General features: G+C 37.0%; 1 protein-coding gene across 3 annotated transcripts in view; it reads left to right on the top strand.

Annotated features, from left to right (window-relative positions):
- WASF1 (WASP family member 1) overlaps positions 1-17,286 on the top strand; it is a 43,653-nt gene extending 26,367 nt beyond the window's left edge. Inside the window, exons 3-9 of one of the 3 annotated variants that reach the window (XM_028510030.2) lie at positions 4,351-4,485; positions 8,759-8,912; positions 10,003-10,120; positions 11,652-11,824; positions 13,413-13,592; positions 14,886-15,514; positions 16,421-17,286. In XM_028510030.2, coding sequence (XP_028365831.1) covers positions 4,351-4,485; positions 8,759-8,912; positions 10,003-10,120; positions 11,652-11,824; positions 13,413-13,592; positions 14,886-15,514; positions 16,421-16,578 — 1,547 coding nt within the window. In that variant the 3' untranslated portion in view covers positions 16,579-17,286. Of the gene's footprint in view, positions 1-4,350; positions 4,486-8,758; positions 8,913-10,002; positions 10,148-11,651; positions 11,825-13,412; positions 13,593-14,885; positions 15,515-16,420 lie in introns of all 3 variants that reach the window. The other 2 variants (XM_028510029.2, XM_036024566.1) reach the window with 2 other exon arrangements.
- Positions 17,287-25,414: the final 8,128 nt, after the last annotated feature.

Raw genomic sequence — 25,414 nt, 5'->3', positions numbered from 1 at the left:
TTACATAGTTTATATAAGCAATAACATTTGTTAGCAGGCACATGGTCATGTTGCAGCCAAACCCTTAAAATAAAAATATAGTGGAAAAATAGAACTAAATTAGGTTTTGGGTCCTTCAGATTTGGAATAGAGGCATTTTATAAGCAGTATAGAAATTCAAAAACAGAGGAAATCAATAAAATATTTTACAATAGCAAGGTGTAACAATAGTTTACTGCCCTGGAATTAAGTTTCCTGGTGGCTTTCCCACTTGATGTAGTGGAGAACCTGGAATTAAATTTGGAAGTCCTCTAGATGGCCAGAATAAGCAAGCCCATGCACTAAAGACAGTGTGCATAAAATAACCAATAGATCCCTTTCTCAGAGTCTGTTTTACTTTACTTTGGTAGTTCATACAGATTTGATGATCTGGTTTTCAAATATTTATGCTTCAGAGCATTAACAAGGAGGTAGGGGAGATAATATATTTCAATAGAAGCAAGTGTCACTGAAGCCAGCCAAAAGAGGTAATTTCCAGCAAAGGAGGTTGTGTAAGAGAAGAAGCAACATAAAAACTGGAAAGAGGCCATTTAATGTAAAAGCAAATATACATTTCAAGACTGTTTTCTAGCCTAAGACATTAATTGATTTTTATAATCAATTCATGACTGTAACTCCTCAAGACATGGTTAAATTATGTTTAATTTTGTATTCTACTTAAGACAGGGAAACTTAGAATAGATTTTATATTAGTTTCCACCCAAAATAGTATAAGCAACTAATGTATTAAATCATCTCTGAATTACTTTCAAAACTCAGGTATTCAAACTGATTTAGGTAATTGAGATGTTTCACTGTGGTACGATCGGCAGCACCAAAAGTGCTAGGAAACAGCAGGGAAGTTCAGCTGCGGGGTCTAGCATGGCCTGGAGAGGAACATCATCCTCACCTCTTCCTTACAGAAGTATACATCCCAGTTGTTTTTCATGATAGGACTCATTTCTGTTTTATAATACATAATTACAGAAAACTGAGAATTTACTTTATATAAATTTCTTCTGTTACAGCAAAATTCTTTCCCATTTTATTTTCATCTTAACTAGTGGGACTCTTATTTGCCTGTAGAGTCTTTTACCATTCTTTCTACCCACAGCCTTTTTCTTGTTGAATATTGTCAGTTCATACTGCCAAGATGAGCCGACAGAGCCTACTTCTTGATCTCAAACATAGAAAAGTTAGAAAACTGGACAGATTATAGATAGCAAGGTAGATGTGGAGGAGGATGGATAGATTGGCTCAATGAAACTGATTGGATGCATAGACAGACAAGGGGCAGATGGCAATACGTGGTTCTTGTCCCAAAAGAACATACCCCAGTTTAGTTGGAGAGTCAATGCCATGAGTACTGAAACCATTCTGAACAGTATGCACATGTATATAATTGAAATCATGAGTTTTAGATTACAGGAGCTGCGAAAAGAGAGATAACCATAAAGTCAAGTCATGACAGGAGGCTTGCTGAATGAAATGTGAATAAATAAATATATAAGGAGGATTGAAGGTATGAATGACTGGAGAAGTATGGTAGAACCTGATTTTGGAAGACATAGAATGTTAGACAAGAGGACTTAGATTTTTAATATAGATAATGAGAATATGTAGGCTCTTGAGTGGAGAAACAGTACAATAAATGTCAGGTTGGTTGAAATTCAGAAACATACACAATCAGTTGTACCTTGCAAACATTCCTCCCTTCACTTCTCTGCAGGAGGGAAGGACGAGGTAGATTTGGAAAGTAAGAAAGGATATGAAAGGGGAGCTGATGGGGTGTTTATCTTATCCACTGAGGTACCTGACACCTAAACTTGTGGTGGGGGTAGTATAGACTCTTTTAAAAAATCTGTTGACCAACTATGGGCCCTCTTTCCAGAAAAATGCAGATGCATTTAAAAATCTGCATATAATCTTAGGTGGTATACAGACTCAGACCATATGTTAAGGATCTCTGTGTTAAACTAAGCTCTTTAGGAATAGAATTGTGTCTTCCATCACTGTCCCTCACATTTGTGTCCCTGACATTCAATGAATAAAGGCATAACTTTATACTGGCTGCTTTCGGCTCTTTCTTCAGAGTACAGTAAGAGCTGTATATTTTTGAGCTCCTATCCTGTATTAGGTACTTTGTTAGGCCCTTTGTGCGCTGTGTTTCCTATTCTTATAACTTTTTTAAAATCTGACCTGAAGATACGTTTTTATTGATTTTAGAGATGGAGGAAGAGAGGAGAGAGAGAAACATCAATTATTACCTCCTGTACATGCCTAGCCAGGGATTGAACCCACATCTTTTTGGTGTGTGGGACAATGTTCCAGACAGCTGAGCCCTCAGCCAGGGCACTTATAACTTCTCTTTAAAGCAGATATTTTTATCCTTGTTTTATAAGTGAAGAAATTGATACCAAGATCTTAAAGCAAATAGAGCAAAAAGAGTTGGACTTACTTATTAAAATGCTTTTCATGTTTATTTTTTAAAAAGATTTTATTTATTTTTTAGAGGGGGGAAGGGAGGGAGAGAAACATCAGTGTGTGGTTGTTTCTCACGCACCCCCTACTGGGGACCTCATGCAACCTTGGCATGCACCCTAGACTGGGAATCAAACCAGATACCCTTTGATTTGCAGGTTGGCACTGAGTCACTGAGCCCCACTAGTCAGGGCTGTCTTTTTATCTTTTAAACTTTATTTATTTAGAGAGAGAGGATGGAAGAGGAAGAAGGAGAGAGAGAGAAACATCGATTTGTTGTTTTACTTCTTTATGTATTCATTGGTTGATTTTTCTATGTTCCCTAACCAGGGATTGAACCTGCAGCCTTGAAGTATCAGGACAATGCTCTAACCAACTGAGCTGGGTGCTTTTCATGTGTTTAAGTCTTTGCTGAAAACTTATCAATGGCAGAGATCTTCTTGCAATCATTTTATGTTTCCCAGGTCTGGTACAGTGTTTGGCACATAAGACATTTCCAGTCATTTTGGTTTAAAGAACTGTGAGTAATTGAATACTGTATTTTTGGACTATAAGATGCACTCCCTTCCTCCCCCAAATTTGGGAGGAATAATGGTTGTTAACGCTGCTGTTGAGTTTTGTTTACATTTACATTGGTGAAATATTATGTTATTTATATTATTAAATATTTTACCACATTTTTTACTTCAAAATTTTTTTCCTATTTTCCTCCTCTAAAATGTAGGTGTGTCTTATGGTCTGAAAAATACGGTATATATAAAACTATCCTTTAAATACATACAGAGAAATTAAAGTTCTGATTTTTTTTCTTAAAGATTGTAAAATCTTCTAGGACAGGAATTTAATGTTTTGCTTTGTGGTGTGTTCAGTAGGTCATATACCTGCTTGGCACAGGATAAGCTCTCAGTAAATGTCTTCCTGTAACTGATAATATAAAGATATGCTTTGAAAAAGTGCAGCATTATTCATATATAAACTGGTGAGATTAAGGAATTAATTTAATAAGTATTTAGTACTTTTCTGTCATAGGAACTGTCTTGATAGAGCTTACTATTGAGCTGGATTTAACCTAGACAGTGTGCTTGGGTCTAAAATGTCTTGATTTAGGAAGACCATCGACTTTTTTCTGTTTGAAAGTACAGATAGTAATTGACTCATCTTTATGTTGTAATTATGCATTAGTATATATGTTCTAAATATATATATATATTTAGATATTTATAAAAATATATATTTTCATTGTAGATCATCTAAAATTCCTTTTAGAATAGATTATCTTTGATTCTTTCCAGTAGTAGAAATTTACCTAATGAGAGAAATACAGTGATTTCAGATTTATTATGATTTTTTAAGAAACTGAAACAAGGGAGAATAAAAATCATTTCATAAGTTTTCAAAATCTATATTTTAGGCATACTTGAGATAGGTCACCTGCTAGGCTTATGAAGAATTTTGGATTCTGCCACTTTACCTGAAATTTAGTTCTGGTGTAGAGTTAATTTATGAATGCTCAGTTGGGGTTAAAAAACATTATTTGTATGTGCTGTCTCTTTTTTCTATTTATGTAGATACTTTCATATCATAATCTTCTCTGACCCTCTTGACAGATAGGTAGATGTGGCTAAAGCAGGTAGAGCATTTCTATTTCAGGCTGAATTATATGAAACCAGATTTCCCAGGGATTGAGTTTGTTTTCTGGTGCTGTCACAGTTGGGTTACTTTAGTGTTTAAAGTTTAAAGTAGTTTCAGAGAACTACAGAATTATCAGGACAGTACCTTTAAATATTTAATTGTTTTATATTTATCTCTTATCACATTAAATTTTATGGTATATGTTTCATTTTTGCTTAGGTAAATATGCTGAAGATATTTTTGGAGAATTATTCAATGAAGCACATAGTTTTTCCTTCAGAGTTAACTCATTACAAGAACGTGTGGACCGTTTATCCGTTAGTGTTACACAGCTTGACCCTAAAGAAGAAGAATGTAAGTTTATTCATATTATGTTTCTTTCACATATATTTTAGGTTAGGTGATTTGAGTGAAATATTTAAGAACAGTATTAAACACAAATTTATTACAAGTTTTTTCTACCCATGACCTTTGGTATACTTGCTGTAATAAATCAGTGAATTATCTACAAATGCCATTAGCATGGCTTTTCCTGGCTTTTCTTCCCTACTTCTTTTCTTTTTGACCTGTTCTTTTTGTATACTAAATCACTCTTTAAGTTTTTGACATAAAAAAATGTTAGCCAGATTTTTTCCTCCATTGTCTTTATCTTTTCTTCCTTACAATTTATTTGTGTACTTTTGTCTTAGAAATAAAAATTATTTGAAAATTACTTGAAATTCTTAGTAAATTGAAATTGATTCTGTAAGAATGTAATCTGTTTTAATACGCTTTTTTATGTGCATATGTTAAATTGCTAAAACCTGATCTAGTTATTTGAATGTCACTTCCTACTTTAAATGAATATTTTTTAAAAACCCAAATTGCCAAATATGTAGGAAAAAATGTTTTATAATGAGTTAAATCAGGGATATCATGTAAAAAACAATATAAATAAACAAAAAACTTTCACATTAGAGGCTAAAATAATGCTAGAAACTTCAGTGGTAAAACAGTTCATGACCTGATGGAATGTTGAACACTGACGTCTCTCTGACCCCTTTCTGTTGCTGTTTTTTTAAACAAAATGAAGTGGAGTTACGAAGGACAATAATTTTCACTTACCCTAGAGTTACTTAATGTGAATTTCTTGTAAACTTTTCTTCAAAAAATACTTTTTTGTTGAATAATATTTTTAGTATAAATGCAAATTATATGAGATCTAAACTTGAATAATAAGTATATTAAAGGATATGACTGAAAAAAAGCAAAAAGTAGAATATGTAATGATAGATGTTTTAGTGATTAAACCAACATGTTTTAATGTAACCTAATTTAATGCCTAAATAAGGAGAGGCAAATAGGTGCTATGCTAAGTTTCTACTACTTGCAAAGATATAAACTGATAGTTTTGACATAAGTTTTGACTCTGGTTTTGACTAAAACCAAAACAGCACCTTTCTTTAAACAGTTTTATTGAGATATATTTCATACACACTACCACGAGCCCATCTAAGGTCAAATTGTACAATTCCGTGGATTTTAGCATGTTTGAGAGTTATGCAACTGTCACCACAGTCAATTTTAGAACATTCCAAAAAGGAGTTCTAGACCCCTTAGTAGTCACTCTCCATCTCCCCTTCCCCCGGCCTCTGCAGTCACTAAGCTGCTTTCCGTCTCTGTGGATTTGTGTGTTCTGGACACTTCGTATGAGTGGAATCACACAATGTGAGGTCTTTTGTGACTGGCTCCTTTCACTTAGCATGATGTCTTCAGTATTGGTCCATGTTGAAGAGTGTATTTGCATCTCTCTGATGGCTAATGATGTGGAGCATCTTTTAACAGCTTACAAGCCATTTAGAGATAAATCACTCGGCAGGAAGTAGTAGGGCTTGGATTTAAAACCAGGGTTTAAATGACTTCTCAGTAATTTGTGTATCATTTCTGGAGAAATGGCTACTCAGAACCTTTGACCATTTTTAAATTGGATTATTTTTCTTTTAATTGTGGAGTTATAAGAATTCTGTGTATATTCTGGATGCAAGTTCCTTGTCAGATAATATGGTATGCAAATACTTCTCCTATTCCATGGGCTGTTTTCTTTGGTACCCTTTAAAACATGTGCATATGCGTTGGTCATATTTCTTGAAATTCTTGATGTAAAATCTCTGCTACTAGTGAAAAAATATTTTATGGCCATTCTTTAAATATATCATACATCCAAAATTTCTGTTTTAAATAACTTAAACATTTACTATGCCACATAATAATGCAGAGATACACAGACAGTCCTTATAACAATGGAATTAAAAGTTAACATATAGTTTTAAAATACTGTTAAATTTTAACAAGTATCTTTGACACCCCTATTAAAATTGAAAATGAAAATACAGATACCAATAAATAACTAAATTTTTAAAAAAAAATCCTAGCATGTTAACAACTATCAGAATTGTTTACAGTTCCTTTACAATTATGTGGAGCAGTGGGTAAGAATTCAGAAGCTGCAAGCTCAATTCCTTAATTTAGAATTGTTTTGGGGACGTTGTATAGAAGGAATTTTCAAAGTTATTAACCTAGATTTTTTTAACTCAGAATTCAAACAAAATAACATTATGAATGCAATACTAAATTATAGAGTACACTATCAATATTTTTATTTTAATTACCATTTAATAATAAGTAACAGTGAGAACTACCAATATAATTCAAAAAGTATGTAAAAAGGAGTTCTAAACAAAGACTTATACAATTATATTTAATTGTTATATTTATAAAATATTGTGCTATCTTACTGTATTATGTATAATACTATTTAAGTAATATTAAATGTTACTGTTGGCAACCGGAAGGGGCTTTGTCACAGTGGTCTGTTAACAAATAAGACAAATGATAGAGAAGTTGAAGATAGAAAAGTGCTTATTACTTTACTTGCTCTTTACAGCCTTCTAACAAAGTTTTGGGAGAATGAACACTAGGTTCCATCTAGTTACCTAAGATTACTGCGTGGGGTGAGAGGGTGGCAAGAATTGACCCATTTGACTATAGAAAGCACAGGCCACTTCTGATAGGAACCAGAGGAACAGCAGGTGGTTTGTTGCAAAAGGATCAACCTCAGAGGCAGACAGATTCGGGTTTTCTGTCCTGACTCTACTGCTTGTTAACCATCTAGCCTTGGGCCAGTTATCTAATACTTTATAGCCTTTGTTTTCTTATGTATAAAAATGTAATAATAATTCCACTTTCATTGAATTGTAAAGATTAAATAAAATTAAAATTAATAAAAGCATCTAGCACATACAGTGTGTACTCATTAAATATTTTTCATACTACTTTTTAGTGAGAAAAAAACTGTTTCTTTGAACTTTAATTCAGTGTCTCTGAGTGTGTTACGAGTAGTGCAGTGGTGGGACCGCTGGGGACGCAGCCGCGGGGTGGCCGGTGCAGAGGCAGTCTCACTGCTCCCCCCAGTCCACAGGTCCAGGTGCTCACGTGGAGTGATTTGACTGGTGAGCATGCCAGAGATACTATTTTAGGGAGAAAAATAACTTAAGAATCGTTAATGATTGTTTAGTACTACCTTGCAATGGTATAAAGCATTTCTCTGTATACTTAAAGCCGCATTAAATATGTAAAAAAATCACCTAGTTTTTTAATATTCAGAAGTCACTCTAAGAGTTGAAAATGTAGTATTCCTGGCTGGTGTGGCTCAGTGGATTGAGCACCAAGGGTTACCAGTTTGATTCCCAGTCAGAGTACATGCCTGGGTTGCAGGCCAGGTTCCCAGTAGGGGCCACGTAGGAGGCAATCACACATTGATGTTTCTCTCCCTCCCTTCCTCCCTCCCCCTCTGTCTAGAAATAAATAAATAAAATCTTTAAAAAAATAAAAATAAAACTGTAGTATTTGGGTATATTACTTAATATGGTACATAGCCCAAAAGAAAACAAGTAAAAGAAGTTATTTTGAATCATCATATGTGATGGTGGCTGTGCTAGTTCCTGGACATACTACTGTACAAAACAGTCTCAGTCTTCCGGAGCTTATAGCTAAGTAGAGATCCTTACGGCACAAGAGAAAGGATAAGTGATGTGGACAATGATATAGATGTCTCAGTACTTGAAAATATTTTCTTTACTGTCAAGTTTATTTTAACTTTATAATATATGTAATATATATAGTCAATATAGCAGCAAGGTAAATGGTGTATTTAGTCCAGAATGCTACTGATAATTAAGTTATTCCTTCAGTGTTATTGGTATAAGCTAAATAAAAGCAATAAAGGGTGATGGGGGGAAAGGTTATAGAAAAAAGGAAGAGAATGTATGTTGGTAGGGGCTGGGGGTGGCAAGCAGAGAAAAGAAAAAGGTATATTTTGGCAGAAATATAGATAAGCTTCAGGTGTCACTAGAGCCTTCTTATCTTTAGAAATCACAGGTTGCATTAAATCCCTCCTGCCTGGGGAAACCGGGCACGACACGTTACGGGGTACACTGATCAGGGCACTCAAAGCACGGTCCCTGACTCAAACCACTGCTGTCAGCCCCGGAGCCATGCTGACTTTGGAACAAATACAGTGTGTGAATTTGTTCTTATGTTAAATCATCTTAATAAAGTAAACAAAATACATTGTTGATTTTTGTTTTAGTGTCTTTGCAAGATATAACGATGAGAAAAGCTTTCCGAAGTTCTACGATTCAAGATCAGCAGCTTTTTGACCGCAAGACTTTGCCTATTCCGTTACAGGAGACATACGATGTTTGTGAGCAGCCTCCGCCTCTCAACATACTCACTCCTTACAGGTCAGTAGACGCATAAATAAGAAGGCCGGTTATTTATCTCAGACTTCAGGTTCACATAGGTAGGAGTCTACCTTTAAATGCTACATCCCCAAACATTCTTTTTTTCGCTGGGCTCCTGACCAACACAGAGAACGTCCCTGATCTAGAACCTTTAGAAAACGTTTGCTTTATTCACGGGGTTCCCACAGGTCTGGCATACAAGAGACAAGACTAATTTAAGGGAGCTGTTTTCACAAGTATTAAGAAGAAAACCAATGGCAAAATTAGTACTATGCAGGGCCAAGGAGTTGTTATTGTCTTTTACATTTAATTTCTGATCAGATGGAAAAGAAAAATAAAGAGCTCTAAATTCTAATACACTAACAAATACTATTTTTGCTTGTCTTATTTACTCTTGATCTGTATACATTACTTTTACAATACATAATGAGTATATAGTATTTGTTTTTAAAATGTAATCTACCATTTAAAAATAAAATCTGGAATTATTCAGCCCTTTTTTGGAGCCCTTTCACATGATTTGTTAAATAGGTAATTTAAGATGCATTACACATATCCTGAATAAAATGGTATTCAGTTAGTTATTTGAAACTATTTTTCAGTATGCAAGTCATTTGGATATAAATAACTGTGGTACTACAAGAATGACTATTGGGTGATATTTTTGGGGTTTGGTAAGATAATAAGTAAATTAGAGTATTGGCAGAAACCCTGTATAATTTCTTTATTCTAAATGATATTATGTCCTTTCAGACTTTTGTCTTGGCAGAACCATTTATAATTGCTGGAATTTCTCAAAGGACTTTTAGAAAACTTGTTATTCAGCAGAAGTTAGGGATGAAAATTATCCAGCTGTACTTTAAAGTATTAACACCAACTCTGAAAGAACATCTAGTTTTCTGTTTTTCTCAGTTTCCTGTCTGACTTGTGAGAACTATTTTGTTGGTATAGTATTCTAATTTATTTTGCCACTATTTTTAAATGTGCTATAGTTTGTTAATGTAAGAGAAAAAACATTTCACTGAACTAGTTCTATTCTGATTGCCTAAGACTTACTAATATATATTTTAATTGATATTTTATATTTCAGGGATGATGGTAAAGAAGGTTTGAAGTTTTATACCAATCCTTCATATTTCTTTGATCTATGGAAAGAAAAAATGTTGCAAGACACAGAGGATAAGAGGAAAGAAAAGAGGAAGCAGAAGGTATTACAAGAGATTCAAAATATTGAAGTTAGTTTTCATGCATTTGTGTTTTATTGCACATAGGGGACTTCATTAGTTCTGTACTTTCACAGTTTTATTTTATTGGTTCAGTGTAGTCAAATACTGAGGTGTTTATAATCACACAGAAAGATCACAGTATAATTTGAGTAGATTAGATTATTATAATGACATTATTATATGTAGTTAGATGTATACATAATATAATTATTATAATATGGTATGATAAGTGCCATGACAGAGGTATGCACACAGAAAAAAGCATTTAATTTAAACAGAGGACAGGGTTGGCAACCATTTTCAACAAAGCTTGCAATGTATCTTGAACAAAAAATAAGTGGGCCAGGGAAGAGAAGAGCGTTCTAGCAAGAAGGAACAAAGGGATATTGTCTGGAGATCAGTAGAGTAGATCCAGCTAATATTTTCTAACCGTAGAACCTATCCTGATGTTTTGGAAAGGTTATTATACTCTCACTAAATTCCTGTTATCTGTCTGCTGTGTTGTTGTTTTCTACCTTCCGATAAAATTCACTTGGATTTACTTTACTCCAAGTTAATGGTAATTAGAAATACAGGAGGAGGAAGCAGTGTTGGCTTTAGGCAGAACGATGAAGGAGGCAGAGTCTGTCTTCATCACTCCTCTGTTATGAGAGAGCTCTTACAGCTCGCTCTGCTTCCCTCTCCATAACACATTCCTGTTACCATCTGTACTGGACAGTAGCCCTGGGTTCTAGCTAGAGTTTGCAGAGTGGTGATGGGCAGCACAGATTACACCTGTGAGCAGGGTTGTGCTTGATAACTGCAGTGGTTTTAAATTTGTTGAGCTGAAATGCCTTCAAGAGGCATGGCTGTGTGGTTCACTGCCTTCGCCGAGTTACACCCTGCTGTCTCCTTTTGTGTATGTTACCTGCTTGGCCCCTTATGGCATTTGACTTTGCGGTACCTACTCTAGACTTTTCTGTGCTTACTCCCACAATTTAAATCACTTCTTGTTTTATTTTTTAAATGCACTGTTTTCTGTTGAATGACACTGTTTTGATGGGCTAAATGGATAATTGGATTTTATTATGGCCTAATGTATTGGCTAGCCAATTAGTAACTTCTCAGATAATATAACCCTAGTAAATTTTCAGGTTTTGGTTAGAGATAGACAGTGCCATTAATGGTAGAAATTTCACAAAACTAATAGATGTAGTAGCAAAGTTGGTGAATCGTTTTTAATCTGAAAGGGCTTTCTGACTTCAGATTTTATTACGTAGGCATACCGTTTTTATCTGGTACATCAATTCCAATTAGAGATTACAAAAACATGAGGAGAAACTGGATTATAAGCAAACTAGCTAAGATTTAAATCAGTGTACAAATGAACTGTCTCTGTGTTACTTTTACTATATTATCATGACATTGTTTTTTTTTTCAATGTTAATGTTAGAATTTTATTGTGATTGTTATAACCTCTTTTTAAAAACTTGGCACTTCAGCGTTTGGCTTTGTCTCAATACATCTGTTATAGCAGAAAAATCTAGATCGTCCTCATGAACCAGAAAAAGTGCCAAGAGCCCCTCATGACAGGCGGAGAGAATGGCAGAAGCTGGCCCAGGGTCCGGAGCTGGCTGAAGACGATGCTAATCTCTTACATAAGCATATTGAAGTTGCTAACGGCCCAGCCTCCCATTTTGAAACAAGGTTTCTTTTCTTTTGTTTGTTTTTTAACAAAATTAGTGATAAAATACTAGTTTTATTTCTACTATCTATACCTATAAGTGTTAGGACCTGAACTGCTGACGTGGCAGACCCTGTTAAAAGCATAGAGATGGTTTAAAGCCCTGAGCATCATGAGCTTGCTGAGGTCTGATCTCGGGCAGATCGTTTTCGTGCTGGGGCTTGAGTTTTGTCATCTTTAGAAAGAGGTGGTCAGAGTGGGTGATCTTCAGGGTTGTCTTAGTTTTTGTGTGAAGTCTCAGCTTCCTCAGCGTTTCAGGCAGACTCTGCTAGAGTTTCATAATACAGGAATGGGGTCTGGAATTATTTTTTGAACTATTATTGACTCACTACATATAAAATAGTTGAGAAAGGGTTATATTTTGTTCCTTTTTCTTTCTGACTTCCTTTCTCTGCCATATGTCTCACTCAGATATATCAGGACTTTAAAACAAAATCACTCATCTCCCTTTGCAAAAATATGGAATAGATCCTTTCCTTTCTCAGAGGTTAGGGGCCCTGTATAACTGACACGCCACCCTAGCAAACATGCTAGCATCTTTCTGTGAAGAAATTAATTTTTGTATAGTTGATTGATTATTGTTATTACTATATATATTATAGTTACTGATTTTTGAATGGAAAGACCTTAAGGTTTTCTTTTGAATAATACATATAAATTATTGGGCCATAAGTATGAAATATTTTGGCCTATTTTAGGAGTAATATACATACAAGACACTATATGCATTGCTGAAAAAAATAATGAAAGAATTTTTTTTTAAAAGGATTAACCTACAGGCAAACATTTATTTCTACTACTGTTAAGTAACTGAGGTGTTTAGCTGACCCGGCAGTGTAAACACAGCAGTTCTGACTTGCTGTGTGCATATGTTTGAAATCCAGCTTTGTCCCGACATGCACTGCAATCAGTAAATATTTATGTCTTCCCATGCTTGGGGTGTCTAAAATTTTGCTTCAATCAGATCTTCAGTCACATGTTGCTGTGTTAATGAGCATCTATTTGCTGAGTACCCTAGCATTTTTGAAAGCACCGAAAAGCCAAAAATGATGTCGCCAGCCCTGCCTGTGGGGCCAGTGTCAGGGAGGCATTTCCCCTTGGGCACGAGACATTGGGAAGCCATGTAGGTGTGAGAGAGCAACAAGACACCCTGGTGGTGGGAAGTCCCAGCTTTGATATTCTGTTTGTCATTGGCATCTTGTTGTAAAGAAAAAAATGAAATAGAGGCAGATTGCTTTGAATGCAGTTTGCTAAAAGTTCATTATTTTCTTGTTTATAAGATTATATATGTAATACTTTTTATCCTTGTGAATTTAGTATTGCACTATAAAATAATAGAATAGCTGAAGGTCATCATAACCTGAAGCAGCAAGGAACATTTGCGTTATGAGCAGCATTTTTTGTTTTAAAAGCAGGATGGATGTGATGAATTTCTGAGAGAAGTTTCTTAAAGGTGGTTAAAATATTGACATTCAAAGGATAAACTTTATCTCACATAGAACACTTTATTCCACCAAAAAAAAATATACTGATACTGTTTTTTTTTTTTAGACCTCAGACGTATGTCGATCATATGGATGGATCTTACTCACTTTCTGCCCTGCCGTTTAGTCAGATGAGTGAGCTTCTCACTAGAGCCGAGGAAAGGGTCTTAGTCAGACCACATGAACCGCCTCCGCCTCCACCAATGCATGGAGCCGGAGATGTGAAGCCCATACCCACCTGTATCAGGTACGTTGGGACAAGCACTTGGCGTTTATCTCAGAGGTTGGTAATCTTTTTTATTTTTTTAAGGCCCAGATGGTAAGTATTCTGAGCTTTGTGGGCATATGTTTGTGTTATACATACTCAACTCTGCCATGGTTGCATGAAAGCAGCCATGGATTCTATGCATAATTAAATGAACGTGTTTGTGTTTCAGCAAAACTTTATTTACAAAAACAAGGAGTGGGACAGATTTGGCATATGGGAGGTACTTTTCTAACCTCTAATAAAAGCTGTCACAGTCTCTTGGGAAAATTAACTAATGAGAATTTACTTTAGAGGTTAAAACATGTTTCATTTTATTATAGCTTTGTTATTAAACACAGGATGTGCAGTAGAGTAGAGCAGGTCCTTGAATAGCATCATCTTGTTCAGCATTGTTTAACATGGATTAGATGCTGTAGGAACTTAATTCTTGTTTATATTAATTAGCCTATGGTAAAATTGGTTTTGTTATAAGATGTTTTCACTTAAAGTCCTTGAACCTGTCGACATTTATAAGGGAAGACTTGCTGTATATTAACACACAAAAATTTTTTTGTGATGTGCTAAGGAACTAAAAAATGGAAACCAAATGTGTGATTATAAGTGCTGATTTGATATTAGGGGAAATACCCTAAAAATTTCAGAATAGGCAGTTGCTCATAGTGTTTTAGCAAAGCTGTTTTGAACCTTTATTTTGTCCGGTGTTACCCAAATTATAAATTTTTAAAGAGAAAGCAAGGTCAGCTTTATAATTTTCAGTTAAAAAAAGCAATCAATGTTCTGTCACTGACTCATTTGATGTTTCATCCTCAGGAAGGAAGAGGGCTGTATATTTCCTTTTGTGGTTTGTAATTAGTTGTCAGGGGTTTAACTGAAATGACATATGATGAGTCTTAATAGCTTCAATACAAATACAGAATTTTACTGGCCACGGGTATTGATACAAACACTGTAATATGACAAATGTTGAGTCATGGCAAAGACTCATATCACAGTACAAAACTGAGCATCTTACTTACCAAAGTAAGCATAAAATGCTTGAGTGGATATGAAAGTTGCACGAGAGGTTGAATTTCCCAAAGTCCCACCTATTCATTTTCTTGTTGGTGTACTTTTATTTCTGCTTTCATTCCACAGTAAATACTGCTGCAAATTTTTTAATTTCTATAGGAACATGTTAATGCACTTACCTTGATATAATCACTGATCATTTATATTTTGTGTAATTAACTTTTTCTCTCTTAATAACTTGCTAGGATCTCTTTATCATTTCAGTTCTGCTACAGGTTTGATAGAAAATCGCCCTCAGTCACCAGCTACAGGCAGGACACCTGTGTTTGTGAGCCCCACCCCCCCACCTCCTCCACCACCTCTTCCATCTGCCTTGTCAACTTCGTCATTAAGAGCTTCAATGACTTCAACTCCTCCCCCACCAGTACCACCCCCACCTCCACCTCCAGCCACTGCACTGCAAGCTCCAGCAGTACCACCACCTCCAGCTCCTCTTCAGATTGCCCCTGGAGTTCTTCACCCAGCTCCTCCTCCGATCGCACCTCCTCTAGTACAGCCCTCTCCTCCAGTAGCTAGAGCTGCCCCAGTATGTGAGACTGTACCAGTTCATCCACTCCCACAAGGCGAAGTCCAGGGGCTGCCTCCACCCCCGCCACCGCCTCCCTTGCCTCCACCTGGCATTCGACCATCATCACCTGTCACAGTTGCAGCTCTTGCTCATCCTCCTTCTGGGCTACATCCAACTCCATCTACTGCCCCAGGTCCCCATGCTCCATTAATGCCTCCATCTCCTCCATCACAAGTCGTACCTGCTTCTGAGCCAAAGCGTCATCCATCAACCCTACCAGTAATCAGTGACGCCAGGAGTGTACTTCTGGAAGCCATACGAAAAGGTAATGTTCTCAGGGCCATTAAAAGTATTGCTCTTGAAGCACTGGCAACTTTCTTATTAAACAGTAAACCTTTGCTCATTTATAAAATTTTACATGATCATGTTTTTGCACAAATGGTCTTTAGAAAGTAAAGCTGTGTTCAACTTTTATTTTAAATCATTTTAAAGAAAATATATCATATTTGGTTATTTTATTTTCATATTTAGTAGGGATTATAATGTTTATTGAATGAATGAGAAAAGTATCAGACTTAAAAATTACAGAAAAATTAGTTAAAACCCTTTATATTATGTTTACTATATATACTAACTCCTTAAAAAAACACTGTATTTTCTTCAGAGTATAGGCTCTCCATCTGGTGTCTCAGTGACACTTGCTCTACCAGATGCCTTTAAAGTTTCCTCCCTTATTTAAAAAAAAAAAAAAACCTGACATACTCATTGAGTTATTCTGCCAGCATTTCCTAAGCACCTACTATATGCCAGGTGCTAACAGTATAGAATGAATAAGAGTACCTTTTCCTCAAGTAGAAGGAGAATAAAGCCTCAGAAAATATCATCAGCAGTGTTCATTTTATTTGACCATAGAGGTAACAGAAGAAAAGTATTATCTGGTTAACTTTGTAGGATTCGGTGAGCAGGGAGGCGTAATAGACTATAATGTTTTAATAAACTATAGATAGCCACTGGATGTCTGGCAGGTTCTACCAGCTAATGTCACAGATAGCATGATGAAGAAATCAATGCCTTTCTAAATATAATTCCTTCAGGATCTTTTTAATAGATCTTGCTTTATATTTTTCTATTAATATTTCTCCTGTGCATTTGATTTCATCCCAGAAAGATTAATGATAGCTAGCATTTGGTGTTTTGGTTTACAATGAATGGTTTGCATTTACTGTGTCAGGTATTCAGCTACGAAAGGTAGAAGAGCAGCGTGAACAGGAAGCTAAACACGAACGCATTGAAAACGACGTTGCCACCATCCTGTCCCGCCGCATTGCTGTGGAATACAGTGATTCAGAAGATGATTCAGAGTTTGATGAAGTAGATTGGTTGGAGTAAGAAAAATGCATTGATAAATACTACAAAACTGAATGCAAATGTCCTTTGTGGTGCTTGTTCTTTGAAAATGTTTGGTCATTCCAGTGTTTTGCTTTCTTTTCCTTAAGATAAATAACCTTTTTCCTCCATAATTTTTGATTTCTAAGAAAACTATTAGCATACATTTCAGACTCAATGTTTTCCAGTGGCTTACGTTTTTTATTTTTCCCTGAAAAGACATAATTTGGTCAAATAAACCACTAAGTATTAAGCATGGACAGCTGTTATTAGAGTAGCAGACTCAGTTTTTGATGTATCTTAATTGTGCACTTTGTGAATTTTAATTTAAAGGAAGCGACTGAGGTTGAAATCATTGAGGGCAACTGTATCTATTAATGAGCCTTATTCCACTTCTTGATGTTCTCAGAAAAGAAACACTGACTTGATTACATGAGTACACTCAGAAAGTACATTTAGCGTATGTAGTATTGGATTCTCTTAAAGGAATGCTTGAATTTTTTTAATTATTGTTTTATTGTTTTTAAATACTTGCCTTATTTGAATGTTTAGCAGTACCCTTTCCCACTTATATATTGTGTGGTACAATTTTGCTTGCCTATAAGAGTTAAAAAGATTTCCATGTGAAATACTCTGACATAAGCATACATGTAACTTACATAACTGTTAAGAATAACAGTCTGATTTAATAAATGGTTCACTTTAAAGGTTCATGGGTGTTGCTCTTTGAATAAAAGTATTTCTGAAAGTTTACCAAATAATATAAAGTAGTTTCTTAATACCTGGATAGTAAACAAAGGCGTTTAAATCCACTTGTGCTGCGTGTGTGATTCCCTAATCGTACAGATTCATACAGTCTAGTGTAAAGGGGTAACTTTCGTAACACTTTCATCCTAAGTTCACAAAATCAGTATTTTTCAGCTCCTTATGCTCTTAAAGTCTTAACTTGCTCGTTTCAGCACACCTTGACTTTAACATTATTCTTGAAATTATATTTTGCAACATCAAAATGAGTTGTGAATGTTTGTACAGTCCAGATTCAGAGGTAGAAGGGAAGCAGCATTGATACCAGGTTATTTAGTGTGAAGAAAAGACTAAATGGTGTTCCATGCTTCTGTCTGCTCCTTTTGCAATGCGATTTCCAACTCTTCCCCTCAAGAGATGGGTTCTAATCCACCTCCTGAATCTGAGACTTGTTTTAACCAAAAACATGTGGCAGAAATGGGCTCAGGAGCCTGCTGGAAGATCAGAGACCTCGTGGAGAGGGCAATCCCAAGGGAGGCCATCTCGGACCAGCCAAGCACAAGCTCGCCTACTGCCTGACTGGAGGCGGATGAGCAGGCCTCGCTAAGGTTAGCCCAGCCTGGGAGAACTGCTCAGCAGACCCATAAGCTCATAAAAATAAATGCTTATTACCTCATACCTAGGTTCTGAAGTGGATTATTTCACATAGCATTATTGTGGCAATAAACAGCTGGTACACACGCTCATTGATGACTTGTTCATTTGGGGGTTATTTAGGCAGATAACCAATGACCTTGTATCTTTGTATTATAGGAATGATGAACTGAGTTTTACTGTAGCAATACAGTTTGGGCATAAAAAACCATTTCCTAATGCCTCTCTAATAAACAAAAAGATTGGCTTTGGTCTTTTGGTAGCTTTGCCTAAGAACAAGAGATTGCATAGACATTTGAGATTTCTTTCCAACCTTACAAAACTGTAGTGTTGAATTTAGGTCAAGAAGATATGGCAGTTTAAATTTTGTCTTTTTTAAGTGTGCTGTGGTCAAAGGAGTAGCTAATAAGTAGTTTTTATAGAGCTCAATTAGAGCCAGATAACAAAAACATAATGGTGCTGGTGTTGGAGCAGTTAAGGGTGGTAAAAAGAAAATGAAAAAAGATTTCTTAATAATAGGAGTGGATCTGTTGTAAACCCTGGATGTATGTGGCCTAAATAGTTTGTGATAGATTACTTTTTGTTGGTTTTTTTTTTTTTTTACAACATTCCTGCAAGATAAGAACATGTCCATAGACTGAAGAGGTCATATATCTATATATGAGCGCTTGTTTCGGTTGAACTCATCCATTCGCCTCCATATTACCACACCCAGCTGTAAAGGACTCTCTAGTCCTTTATTTGATCTTTATTCTGTGTGTGCTCTACCTCCTTGAAGCTGTGAATGCCTCTGGCTTTTTTTGCAACACTGTTCCTTCCTCTTCCCAGTAAGGGTGGACAGAAGAAGGGGAGGGAAATGCCAAGCTGCGGTAGAGTTTGGGGGAAATTCAGTCATTGTGGCAGGAGAGAGAGTGTGTCTATTAACTTTTTCTCTTATTTTTTTTAAGTAACTTTTATTTTAGATTTTATTTATTTATTTTTAGAGAGGGAAGGGAGGGAGAAAGAAAGAGAGAGAAACATCAATGTGTGGTTGCTGGGGGCCATGGCCTGCAACCCAGGCATGTGCCCTGACTGGGAATCGAACCTGTGATGCTTTGGTTTGCAGCCCGCGCTCAATCCACTGAGCTACGCCAGCCAGAGCAACTTTTTCTAAGTAAGGAATATTTGTAAGCTGCAGATTTATAAGGCATTTTAAGCTATAACCACTGCTTTTCATAATTTATAATATATTGGCAGAAGAGATGACTTCTGAAGCAGTTTCACATTATAAATATTAATTAAAAGATAAAAACCAAAATTTTCATTTGGGTTGTATTCTGTAAATTATGAAGCATCCCCCCTTTAGTCCACCTTCAGAAAGCCCCACCCTTCCTTCAACAGCCACGTCACGCTCGTGTTCCCATGAAGTCTTCTCAGATCACCACAGGGAGTTCTTACTCCGTTTCAATTTCTCAAATTCTTTTACTGCATGTAAGCTTTCTTTAGGTGGCACAGTTATGACCTATTCGAGCTTGCCAAATAGATTTCTTACAAGACAGCTAGGGACTTTTTAAAAATAGACAACTCGCAATAGCTCTTCGTGTAAATAGGTTCAGAAATTCCCCTTTTTATTCTGTCCACAAGGGCTCTTAAAATCATACCTTCCTGGACCCTGCTCCTGTTAAAAAAAAATGTTCACCACTAATCTCAGTAACCAGACTGACTAAAACTAGCGCTCACCTCAAAACTGTGTGTGTGCAAGTGAATGTTAATTTAAGAAATAGAAAACATAGGATCAACTCTTCTGGCTAAAAGGAGGAAATTATTAATATTTATTTCTGAAGTCACTGTTTAGAGCAGAGAGCAAAATTAACCAAGTATTTTAAATGTAATGGGAATTCTCGTGAATTACTTTTAAAATGTAGCTTTATCTTTGCCTTTTTGTAAACACACTATTGCTGTGTATTTATTTTCACTCTGCTACATTTATCTTGACCCTAGTTTTTTTTTTATTTCCCTAAACTGAAGAAGGCATAAAATAAATTATTTAAAGCTCCTAAATAGTTCAGGAAATTTCTTTTGGATTTCACAATCTCTATATTGTCCATGTAAAAAAAATGCAAATAAACCAGTGCAAGATATTCCTCATGCAGTATCAGGATTTAACGATTGCTTTGCTGTGTTGAACTAATGAAAATATCAAATTACAATATTCTAAATTGTGTCATATAACTGTAACTAATAGAAATCATCCTACTGAAGCCAAACAGAAGGCATAGGACCCTTGTAATACAAAGAATAAGTCTTTTCCTCCTTTTATTCATTGCTGTGCTAAGAACAAATTTATTTATGTTCTCCATGACTTGGCTGTAGTATGCATCAGTAATCTGTTGCTTTTCAAGCCTGACAACCAGGCTCTGAATAAAGAATGAATACCAGCCTTGAATGAACATTTCAGGCACTTTTTTTTTACAGCCCAGTTATCAATACCTTTTCTTATTATTGTAAGGCCAGCTGCTCTTTTACTCTTTAGAAAAAATATTTAAACACAACTGAGCATGTATTGAGGTCATCTTTCTCAGGATAGTTACAGTTTGTCTTCCCTATAATAGATACATTTTTTATTAATAATGAATATTTTATCATATCCAAATAAATATGTTCCTTGTGTATGCGTGTGCATTTTATTCAAAGACTTCCTGATGAATTTCTTATTTATACTTCCTTTAGGTAACTAGCTTTGCCAGTACTTCTAGTCTTATGATACAGGATATCGATGCCTACCAAAGTGATAAAGTTCTTGTCCACTTTTCTGGCCTGGAAACAATCTAAAAGATGCAAGAGCCATCAAATCCCAGTCTGTTTTCTATTGTAACAGCTTCAAATATTACTTAAAATTATCTATTTCATTCTTACCTATGAAAGCTGTGAAATGTTGCACTCCTAATTTTAAAGAAAATCTATAGAAACTATTTTCCAGGTAAAGGAGCACATCTCCTATTGTGAATGGTTTATTTATATATTTTTTATATTTGCCTCTATCTATTCAACAAACATTTTTGGTGCTTGCAGAGTTACTCTGCTGAGTCTTGGAGCCGCATTGGTGAACAGACAGTGCCCTGCTTTCCGAGCGTACAGGTAAACTGACGGAGAACAATGAACGTTATGTTGGGGAGGCTCAGCACAGAGACCAGACCTCATCTAGGAAGTCAGGGAAGGCCTCCGAAAGGAAATGAGGAGCACCCAGGCAGGCAAATGCTAAAGTGCTGGTGGACAGTCCCCTGGCAGAGGAAATGCGTGATGCAGAGCATGCGATGAATGGAATAACTAAAAATAATTAGACAGGTGAGCCAGAAGCAAATCATGAGAGGACCTTAGGAACCATGTTAAAGAGTTTGCCTTTTATTCTGTGGGTAATAAAACTGAGGAAGTAACATCAGAACAGCGTTTTGGTAAGATAATTGGCAGCTACAGGAGTGGTAAATGACTTAGAAGTGAACTTGGAGGTCAAGAGATCAGTAAGACTGTTACAGTAGGTGACAGATAATTGGGGATGGTGGTGACAGAGGAGATAACCAGGCAGATTCCAGAGAGATTCAGGAGGTGACATGCGCCGAATGCACTGGACTTGGTGATTGGAGCGGAAGGAGGCAAGGACAACTTTCGGAGTCCTGCTGCGCTGAGAAAGGACCACTAGAGGAGGAGCGGGTCTCAGGACAAGTGGTACAGTTGGGGACATAGGCAGAGGACGGGTCGATGTCATGTTTGGAGGGAGGGATCAATCTTGTGTTTGTGAAAGGAAATTTCTGCAGGAAGGGGAAAAGGATAGCTATGTAAACAGATTGGAAGGTCTGCTACCAAAAAGTTGAGAAAATTTCCTTCTAATCGTGCCTATTTTCCTTTGGAAGCAGATGCCAACACTGCTCAGGGTGGTTGGGAAGCAGGAGTGTCAACATTTGTAAGAAAAGTAGTCATTGCGAAAAGTGGAGATTTCCAGGGAAACAGAAAACTGTCAGGCAGTCTTGAAAACATTGCTACAGCTGGCGAGCTGGCTTTACAGTGGCCCCAGGCTGCAGTGTGTGGCTCCCCCAGTGGTCTGCAGACAGTTTCCAGAGAGAGTCGGGTTCATTGAGGTGGGTTCTGACTGTTGTGGGATGGAGGGACCGGCTCCAGTGAAGATTGTCCAATCTCCTTAGTATCTTAAACCCGTCATTAAACTCCCATGTTGAAGTCGTCGTCTGATTTGTGATAATGCTAATTTGATCATCTTTTCTCACTAAGGACAGTCCAGTAGACCATCCTGGATGGCCACACCGTGCAGATGAAACTTCTGTCTTTGTAAGACTTTACGTTTCACTTCCGAAAGGCTCAGTGTCACCTTGGTTTTCTCGGTACCTTGGTTTATCTGCAGTTCCTCCTTTGTATTCTGTTACACCTGAGGAGTTCTGCCCTCTTCTCCTTTTAACATGCTCAGTTATCCTTTACTCTGCCATCTTTCAGATCTGCAAATCTTCTGAGGATTCTGTAAAAGATGGTTCTGCCACTAAGGTTACGTAATTCAAAACAAAGGAGAGGCCAGGGGAGGCTCCCGGGGGTCCGACTCTTCACCTGTCCCTTTCCTGCCTGAGGGAGCTCAGCCGCCTCAGTTCCTTTGTCGGCAGGGATCTATTTCCCTTTAAAGACATTTTGCTCGGCTCAAAATATAAATGCTATGCTTGATTCTGTTAATTTCGTTTCTTAGAGCATGTTAAAACAGGCCAAATTTTTAAATTCGATTCTTGGATTGGTTAATTTTCCACAGCTCTTTGGCAATAAACTTTTTTTTTTTTATATTTAGCCAACCATCTCAGAAATGTCTGGCATAGAGTCTCAGTAAAAAAAGCATCTGGATAATTCAGTGTGAACTGCTTACCATTATCAATGAAATAACTCAAAGAGAAGGGTCTGCTAACCAAGTAGTAAGCCCTTCATGTTGATATCAAAGACCAGCCATTCCTTTTCTTTGGTGGTTTAATCTGTTTTATTATGAAACATGCCTACAGAAAAGTGCGTAAACACGTGCGCTCAGTAATCTGCCACAGTGTGAATGCCAGTGTCACCGTCATCCAGGCCGAGGAGCAGATTGACACCATCACTCCAGAAAGCCTCTCCCATGCTTCCTTCTAGTCGCCCCCTTCTCTCACCTCCGACCCCACAGGTAACCACCATCCTCATTTATGATAACCACTTCTTGCTTCCATCCAGGCTTTTCACCACCTAAGCATGTGTTTCTGAATATAACAGTTTAATGTTGCCTATATTTTAAACTTCATATAAATGGAACCCTTTAGTATGTGCTTTTTAGTCTGTCTCTTAAAATTCGACCGCGCCGTTCTATGTAAATAGCGCTTTGTTTGTTTTCATTGCTGTATAATAGTCCATGGTATAAATATGCCACAGTTTATCCACTCTGTTGAGCAGTGTTTCAGTTTGCAGTTTGGGGCTTTTACAGATGATACTGATGTGAATGTTTTTCCATATGTTTCTTACTTAAGTGTAGGTATTTCTGTTAAGTGTATACCTGGAAGCAGAATTGGCTAAATCATATCCTACACATGTCTTCACCTTTAGTGCATAATGTTTTCCAAAGAAGTTGCACCAACTCCCACTCCACCAGCAGGCTGAGAATTCCTGTCACTCCATGCATTTGTCTGATGACATCAGCCTCTGGGACCATTCTGCTTCGTGTTAGCTATTCCGGTGGTTTGTGGTGGTGTCTCATTATGACTTAAATTATCTTTTCCCTGATTACTAATGAGGTTGGGCATCCTTTCATGTTTATTAACTATACTTCTCCCTCTCTGTGGCTTGTCTTCTCACTTTAATGGTGCTCTTTGAAAATAAGTTACTAATTTTAATGTAGTCCATTTAGCAATCTTTTTTTATGGTTAGTGCTTTTCCTACTTTGTTTAAGAAATATTTCCCTGTGCCAAAGTTGTAAATGATTCTCCTATCTTGTCTTTTAGAGGCTTTGTTGTTTTACCTCTCACAGTCAGATTCTGTCTTTTTTAAAAAAGATTTTATTTATGTATTTTTAGAAAGAGGAAAAGAGAGGGTGAAAGAGAGGGAAAGAAGCGTTGATGTGAGAGAAACAGTGATCAGTTGCCTCTGGTACCTGCCCTGACTGGGGTCAGAATCCGCAGCCCTGGCATGTGTCCTGACCGGGAATCGAACCAGTGACCCTTCACTTTGCAGGATGACACCCAACCAACCGAGCCACACCAGTCAGGGCAGATTATCAGTCTTTATACTCTGTCTGGAATTGATTTTTCTGTGCTGTGTGAGGTCGAAGTTGACTTTCATTTTGTTTTCATATGGATATCCGATCAGGTTAGCCCCGTTTATTGAAGACTGGCCTTTCCCCAGCGCTCTCTCTGCAGGGCCACGTCATCAAATATACAAAAACGCAGACCAAAACTAACTGTACATTTATGCTGATATACTTGAATGGTTGATGTAACTACATGATGATCACAATACAGATACACACAAATACAAGCCCATTTACACACTTTATTCTGCTCTGCTGGGTCTAATTTTATACCAACATCACAGTTTTTTTTTAATGGTTATTGCCTTATAGAAAGTACTGATGTTCAAGAAAGCATGCCCATCTACCTTGTTGGTGTTCTTCACTATTCCTGGCCCTTTGCATTTCCATATACATTTTAGAATCATAGGCTGCTAATAGATTGGACACTTAGAGGCAGCAGCAGGTAGACTGACTTTGGTAAGTAGGAGCTCACTACAGTCCTCATGTCTGCCACTGTGGCCGTGCCATTCATGTGCCCCCATGCACGTTTCCCTGGCCTTGGCCTAGCAGACCTGAGTCAATAGAGCATTTCAATGTCTTTGGAACTCTGTGACTCTAATGAACAGGTCTTCGGTTGGCTACTCAGTTGTATCTGCAACTCTACAGCCAGAATAGGGGACTTTTTGTAAGCTACCAAACTAAGCTCTCACCTATAGACTTGAACTGCTTGTTAACACCCTCACGTTATTACCCCACTGCAAAGCATCCTTGCAACTTGGCAATATCCAGCCCATCCCATTGTCATTTTAGGTATTGTCATTTCATTCCTGAATCACTCCACTGGCAAGGACAGTCACCTCCCCAGGATATTTTTCAGGTCACCACTGGTGAAATCTTCAGCAGTGTGGCCACTCCCCTGTGCCAGGGACGGTCTGCGCTCCACACACCCAGCAGGATGACAGTCCTCTTTGCCCATCAGGTGATGAAAAGTCAGTTTTCTGAAATGCATGTGCCAAGACAGGCTTAGATGCGTGTGGTATTTATTGGGGGGCAGGCCCATGAAGGAAGAGTGGGAGCAGAAGAGACACGTAGAGAGCCTTTAGATGGTAAAAGAAGAGGAAGGACAAAGGAGTATTGGTTGAAAAGTGTCTTGGACCGCAGTGTTATTCT

The sequence above is a fragment of the Phyllostomus discolor genome, chromosome 4 (assembly GCF_004126475.2).
Source record: "Phyllostomus discolor isolate MPI-MPIP mPhyDis1 chromosome 4, mPhyDis1.pri.v3, whole genome shotgun sequence".
Classification (NCBI taxonomy): Eukaryota; Metazoa; Chordata; class Mammalia; order Chiroptera; family Phyllostomidae; genus Phyllostomus; species Phyllostomus discolor.
This window is presented reverse-complemented; position numbering and strand designations above follow the sequence as displayed.